Genomic DNA, 7,500 nt, shown 5'->3' on the forward strand with positions numbered 1-7,500 from the left:
GACGGGCGTGGGCGTGGGCTGGGGCGTGCTGGGGCTGGACCCGTACCCGGAATCGGCCGACTGGAAGGCACTCAGCTTCGGGTCCTTTCCGAGAGAGCCGTTCGTGCCAGCGCCCGATCGCGTCGAGGTCCGGTCGCCCCCGGATGCCTTCTTCCCCGAGGAAGCTTTTTCTCCGCCGGCCGGGGTCTCTGAGGACGTCTTGGGAGTGTCTGTGGTCTTGGCGGAGGGCGTTCGAGAGGCCTCTTCCCCTTCAGGTTTTTGCGCTTCGTCGCTCGTCTTGCTGCGGCTGGAGGCGAGCGTCGAGGATTCGGTCGCCTCTTCTTCAGCCTCTTTTCCCGAGTGTTTCGAGGACTTGGCCGACGTCTTTCCGTCCGGCGAGGTTACCTCGGTGTTCGGCGGCTTCAAGGAGCTCTGGGACTTCGATCTGTCACCCTTCGATCTTGGAGGACTCGGCGACCTGCTGAGGGACCTGCTGGCGGACCTGCTCGGCTTCGGGCGGGGCTTCAGAGGCCGTTTGGTCTTCTCCTGCTTCTTGGTTCTCGCTGTGCTCTCTTCGTCGGAGGAGGACGAGGCTGACCTGCTTCCTGAAGGTCTCTGCTTCCTGAGCGGCCGAGCGCGAGGTTCTTGCTGGTCCCCCTTGACCTCCGCTTCTTCCTTCGTCGCCGCTGGCTTCTTGACCAGCTTCTTAGGCTTGACCTCCGAAGGCTTCTCCTCTTTCTTCTCCTCCTTATCGTCCTCCTTCGCCTTCACTGGCTTCTTGAGACCGCTTCTGGCCTGGAGGAACTGGTCGCCCTGCTTCTGGGGCAGCAGCTGCGCCACGGGCTTCTTCCACACCTTGATCGTCGGGACCTCCTGCGGCGCCTCCTCCTTCACGGCATTTGCTGCGGTCTTCACTGGCCGTTTGAGGATCTTGCGAGCTTCGAGGAACTGGTTGCCGACGGGCTTCTCTGGCGGGACGGCCGGGCCAACCTGACGAGGGCGTTTCAAAGCTCTCTTCTTTGGAAGTTCCTCTGGAGACGACACGGGTTCTTGGCTTTGTACAGTGTCAGTTTCTGTCGAGAGGGGAAGGTCGAGGGGTTTCTCTGCGCTTGTCTTGTTTTCGCTCTCTGTGTCCTTGTCTGGTTCCTCATGTTTTAGATTTTCTTCTCTCTCTTCCTTCGTGTCCTCGACATGTTTCCTCGCCGTCTCCCCGCCTTTCCATCTCGGTATTCCCGAAACTTTGCTCGACGATTCTCTCTTTTCCTCCTCCGTCTCCTCCGCTTTCCCCAGCGTCTGCTCAGGGAACTCAATACCTGGTTTGATCAACGTTTTTTCCTCGTCTTGCCTTCCCCCTGGCTGACTTAAAGCGCTTGTCTCAGGTATCTCCTTGGACTCAGGGTCTTTTTTCTCCGTCACAGATTGTTTCTCAAGAGTCGGGCCTGATGGAGCCTCGCCCTGAGAGCCTCTCGACGACGTAGCTTTAACTGCTTCCTCTTTCAGCGTGGCTTTCTTCACTTTCTTTTTCGATTTCGGCTTCTTCGTGCTCGCTTTTTCCGCCGCCACGGATTCTTTGTCGTTTTTCGCTTCTGCTTCTTTCTCGCTTCTCTCCTTTTCTTCGTCCTGCGAGGGTTCGTTGCTCTCCTCCGATTTTTTGCGACTCAAAAGTAAATCAGGAGAGAGAAGTGAGTCCTTGTTTATCGAGTCATCCTCTTTCCTCTCGGATTTCTTCTTCGACTTCCTGTCTCTGCTCGAGCCTTTTTTGCCCAAAACGAGCTCAGGCGAAAGGAGACTTCTCTCGTCCTCCTTGTCAGAACTTTTTGACTTCCTCGAGGCGCTCCTGGAAGTCTTAGCTGACGACCGCTTCTTGCTCGGGTTTCTCTCGATGAATCTTTTGAGCTGAACCACGATCGTCTTGCCTTTCCCGTCGTCGCTCTTCCCGCCTTCGTCCCCGCTCAGGTCCTTCGGGATGAGCGACGGCTTCTTCTCCCTCCTCTTCTTCTTCCAGCTTCCGTCCTCGTTCTGGACCAGCTCCTTCATCTCCTCGTCCGACTCGATGTCAACGTCAGGGTGAAGGACGGCGGCGATGATAGCGTCCTTCACTTCCTCGGCGCTCTGCAGCTCCTTCTTCGTCTCGGCCGCCGTCGTCGCCCTCAGGAGCCTCGCAGCAATATCTTCTTCCTCTTCTTCCCGATTAGAACTTTGTGGGTTTTCCATTACCGGCTGGGCCTCGCGAGGTTCCGGCGGGGAAGTTGGGGAAGTTGCCTCGTCTTTGGGGACGCGACTCGTATCGACGCCCGAGGAAATGGAGGAGCCGCGGGCGGGCGAGGAGGCGGCGGCGGGGGGAATTCCGCTACTGTCGGCGGCGCTGCTGGTCTCCACCTGGAATCTTCTCCGCGTCGGAACATACTCGTAGGGGTCGGGCTTCTTGTCCTTCTTCTCCGGCTCGGTGTACTTCTCGATGAGTCTCTGCGCGATGGTCTTGATGGTCTTCTCCTTGACCTTGAAGTGGCTCTCGGGGGACTTCTCCTTCTCGCGCTTGGTGGTGAGGCGGACCAGCGGCCGGTTGCGCGAGATGGAGCCGCCGTCCTCCCTGTTCGCGTCGGCCTTGTACCCCGTCGGCAGCTTCGGCTTCTGCGTCGTGTTGATGTCCCTCGTGTCGATCTCCCGCGGCCGCTCCCGCCCCTTGTTGATCTTGGCCAGGTAGTGGTCGGCGTAGGTGCCTCCCCCGGCCTTCCCGGCGAACTTGCGCTCGACCGGACTCGTCCTCCGCAGGGCCGTGAACCTCGACTTGGCCGGCGGCGGCTTCGACTCGGGGGCGTTGAGGCTCTTCAGGAGGCTGGCCGTGTTTCCGGAGAGGAAGCTCGACGACGAAGGGGACTTCTTGATCTTGCTGTCGCCGAAGAGGCCCTTGCTCCCGGCGTCGGGAATGTTATCGGACGACTTGTACCTCGCCAGGTAGTTCCCGGCCGAGAAGCCCCCGGCCGCCCCCGACGAGTACTTGGACAGGTCGTAGATGCCGCTCGAAGGCTCGTTCTCGGGGATGCTGTACTTGGACCTCCCGTAGCCTCCCGCGACGTCCCCCGAGGTCAGCCTCGTCCTGCCGAGGGTGGCGCTCGACCCCACCTCGCCGTACTTGGGCGTGGTGTACGAGGGCGAGACGTAGTTGCTGGAGTTACTCCTGACGTAGGGCCGGGTGGCGTAGCTGTTCTGCGTGAGATAGGGCGAGACCGGCATCTTCGATATGTTTTCGGGGTGTCTTTGAGAGCGAATAACGAGCTTGCTGCGCCTGCGCTTTCTACGAAGGCTTCGAAGTCCTAGCCAAAGCTTATATACATATAGATACGATATGTGAATGGCACGATGATATGCAGATCATAAAAGCACGGCAAATACAAAAAAACAAATGCAAACGCACACCTGTTTATCCCATTCTCTCGGAGGTAATAATCGTAAAACACAGTTCGTAAAACAAAACAGTAACTATAACACCCACTTCGTCGCAGTTATTCGGGTGTCATATATGTGGAAGAGTGTCATGGGAAGCCATTTTTACGCTTTCGGACAAAGTATCGCCCGCGTCATAATTCATCGACATTTCTGCTACAAGGTTTCCATATGTCTTCTTGCAACTGATTTGGAAGACCGAAAAAAAAAACACACAGCCGGATGTTTAGTTATCTATATCGATTCGGTGATTATATCGTTATGAGTTAGACTGATATGCTAGAAATCACAACACTTTTCCTCCTTTTTACATAAAACACTTTCCGCAACTCTTTTTGGTGAACTTGATCCGAATCAGTAAAAAACACACCTTTGAATATCACCTTTATCATACATGCATATCGATATTTATATCACAGACTTACTTTCCTGTTAATTCCTCTTATCTACGTTTATCTACATCCTTCTAGTCGTTATCTGTTAACCTTCCTCTTCCCTGACCACAAGAGATAATATTCGATCAATCTACCAATCTTCTACGCGATTCACAACCACACAGGCGACGCTAACACACGCAACACCTCGCCATGGGTGTACTCTCTCTTCTGGCGCCAGCGGACGGGGCACTTTACACAGCCTGCCCCCGTCGCCAGCTTAGCCTGTTACACACCCCTGGCGCCAGGTTGGGCAAGTGGCGCCTGGGGGGGGATGGGGAGTGGGGGTGAAGGGGGTTATGGGGGATCGAGGAAGGGAAGAGGGGGTCGTCTAAAGGGAAGGAAAGGGGAGGGAGAAGGTGGGGTCAGAGGGTTGGTGTGGGGGTGAGGAGAGGGTAGGAGGGGAGGAGGGGGTGAGTAAGGAAGAAGGACGGGGAGGGTAAGGAAGAAAGAGGGAGGAGGGGGTAAGGAGGGAGGAGGAGTCAGGGGGGTCATAAGTAGCATAGGGAGGCGGGTGGGATAAAGAATAGGAGGGGGAGGGGGAGGGCAGATAGCATGGAAATAAGCGTGGCAGAAGGAAAGGGTAAACATAAGAGAGAAAAGATGGCGTATGCAAGAGAGAGAGAGAGAGAGAGAGAGAGAGAGAGAGAGAGGGAGAGAGAGAGAGAGAGAGAGAGAGAGAGAGAGAGAGAAAAGAGAGAGAGAGAGAGAGAGAGAGAGAGAGAGAGAGAGAGAGAGAGAGAGAGAGAGAGAGGAGAGGAGAGAGAGAGAGAGAGAGAGAGGAGAGAGAGGGAGGAGAGAGAGAGAGAGAGAGAGAGAGAGAAGGGAGGGGGAGGGACATAGACAGAGGAAATAAAGAGACAGGAGATATGTAACAAAACAGGTGGGGAAGACGAAGGGCGGTTGCAAGGGAGGGTGATAAAAGTCAAAGCGGGAGAGAAAAGAGAGGAGAGACGGAGGGAGGGAGGGAGGGAGGGGAAGGAGAAAGGATGGGAAGGAGGGAGGGAGTGGAAGATGGGTGGGAGTGGGCATGAAGAGGGAGGTGGGGGAGAGAGGGTGCCAGGGTGGGGGAGAGAGGGTGCCAGGGTGGGGAGAGGGAGACGGGGGGGAGGTGAGAGGAAGGACAAGTTCTGGCACAGCGAACTTGGACAGTGGCAGGGAGGGAGGTGCGTTGGCGTGCCAGCGAAGATTAAAATAGTCCCCGAACGTGACAGGTGAGTGGGCGGAGTTTGTGGGCGGGGGGATGGAGAGAGAGTTTGTGGGCGGGGGGTGGAGATAGAGCTTGTGGGCGGGGGTGGGGGGCTGGAGATAGAGTTTGTGGGCGGGCGGGGGGGGAGGAATTGTGGGCGTGGGGGAGACAGAACTTGTGGGAGGGGGCGGGTGGAGAGAAAATTTGTGGGCGATGGGGGGGGAGAGATTGTCGGCGGGGGGGGGAGATAGAAAAGAAGAAAAAAAGGAAATAAAGAGGGAAAGTGGGATTAGAGAGAGGAAGAGAGAAATGAGATTAAGGAGAGAGAGGGAATAAGAGAGGAAGAGAGAAAAAGGTGAAAAGGAAAGAAATGGAAAGATAGAAGAAAGTGGGAAATAGAAAGAGGAAATAAAGAAGAGAAGAGGAGCAAAGAGGGAGTTATAGAGAGGAGGTAAAAAAAATGAAATGGGGAGAGAGAGAGGAAAGAAGGAATTAGCGAAAAATGGGAAGAGAATGATAGAAAAAGCAAACAGGGAATTAGAGAAAGAGATAGAGAGTTACAAAGAGATAAAGAGTTAGAAAAAGTAGGGGAAAGAAGAAATAAGTGGAAAAGAAAAGAGAGAGGAGAGAGGGGAGGGAGGGAAGGAGGGAGAGGAGAGAGTGGGGGATACTTCGTTGCACACTGGTTGATAAATGTTGCAAGTCGAGTTAGGTTGCAACTTTTTTTTTCTATGGATACGATTCTTTTTATGCAGACTGGGGGGTAAGGAAAGTGGAAGATACGTGACCATAAATACATATGTATAGTTTTGCGTGTGTATGTGTGTGTCTATGTGTGTCTGTCTGTGTGTGTGTGTGTGTGTGTGTGTGTGTGTATGTGTGTGTGTGTGTGTATGTGTGTGTGTGTATGTTTTTGTTTATGTGTGTGTGTATGTGTGTGTGTGTGTGTGTGTTTGTGTGTGTCTGTATACGTATCTGCATACCCTTATATAAATCTCACAACAAATACGTATCAACACATATTCAAAAATATACCGAACATATTTCATCTGTAGAACGAACCCCAACCCCAACCTCACAAACAAACAAACAAACGAGCAAGTAAATAAACCAAAACCAGCCGTTACGTCACACCTCAAAATTAATCACACGCGAAAATCACCCATAATCACAGACACTTCCCTCCTTCCACGAGCTAGGCACTACCACTGTTCCTAATCATATTAATAAACGAACACCTCTCCCGCCCCCCCTCTTCGCCTACATAATTAACACCATCATCATAATTAACATCATCTGGTAATTAGGAAATATTAGGCAATTCAGAGAGAACCGCGGAGGCGATGGTTCCCACAGTCACGAGCTGCCACACAACAGCAATTCATAAACGGGGGGGAACAACATGCTATTACCGCCTCCAGATGGTTGGGTTCTCCAGGCGCGGCGGGGGGGATGGGGGGGAAGGGGGGGCGTGTCCTTCTTCAGGGAAAAGGAGAGATGGGGGGAGGGGAAGGGGAGGGGGAGGGGCACGCACAGAGGTAGAAGGGGGGAGGGAGGGACGGACGGAGGAAGGGAGAGAGAGAAAGAGAGAGAGAGAGAGAGAGAGAGAGAGAGAGAGAGAGAGAGAGAGAGAGAGAGAGAGAGAGAGAGAGAGAGAAGAATGAAAAGGAAAGAGAGAGACAGAGAGAGAGAGAGAGAGAGGAAGAGAGAGAGAGAGAGAGAGAGAGAGGAGAGAGAGAGAGAAGAGAGAGAGAGAGAGAGAAGAGAGAGAGAGAGAGAGAGAGAGGAGAGAGAGGAGAGAGAGGAGAGAGAGAGAGAGAGAGAGAGGAGAGAGAGAGGGGAAGAGAAGAAGAGAGAGAGGGAAAAGAGAGAAGAGGGGATGCAGTGGTGCAAGAAGAAAATGAAGAGATAAATAGATAGATGGAGATAATGACAGAAAGAGAAGAAGTTGAGACAAACAGACAGGCAGACAGAAAGACAGAAACACAGAGAAAGATGTTTGCGTAACCATTCAATCATTTTTTCGTCTATCTATCTGTTCTGTCTTTTTCCAAGTATTTCTGTGTCCTTCTTGCCTTCTGTCTGCTTATCTGTTTCATCATCATCATTTAACGGTAGGTTCATGTCTGAGCCGCCGTGGTCACAGCATGATACTTAATTGTAGTTTTTCATGTTGTGATGCTCTTGGAGTGAGTACGTGGTAGGGTCCCCAGTTCCTTTCCACGGAGAGTGCCGGTGTTACCCTTTTTTTAGGTAATCATTCTCTCTATCTTATCCGGGCTTGGGACCAGCACTGACTTGGGCTGGCTTGGCCACCCAGTGGCTAGGTAGGCAATCAAGGTGAAGTTCCTTGCCCAAGGGAACAACGCGGCGGTCGGTGACTCGAACCCTTGAACTCAGATTGCCGTCGTGACAGTCTTGAGTCCGATGCTCTAGCCATTCGGCCACCGCGGC

General features: G+C 53.3%; 1 protein-coding gene across 1 annotated transcript in view; it reads right to left on the reverse strand.

Annotated features, from left to right (window-relative positions):
• LOC119577227 (serine/threonine-protein kinase PRP4 homolog) overlaps window positions 1–4,072 on the reverse strand; it is a 101,708-nt gene extending 97,636 nt beyond the window's left edge. The window contains exon 1 of the mRNA XM_037924970.1: window positions 1–4,072. This exon is cut by the window's left edge and continues 34 nt beyond it. Coding sequence (XP_037780898.1) covers window positions 1–3,213 — 3,213 coding nt within the window. The 5' untranslated portion in view covers window positions 3,214–4,072.
• Window positions 4,073–7,500: the final 3,428 nt, after the last annotated feature.

This window comes from Penaeus monodon, chromosome 9 (assembly GCF_015228065.2).
Source record: "Penaeus monodon isolate SGIC_2016 chromosome 9, NSTDA_Pmon_1, whole genome shotgun sequence".
Lineage (NCBI taxonomy): Eukaryota > Metazoa > Arthropoda > Malacostraca > Decapoda > Penaeidae > Penaeus > Penaeus monodon.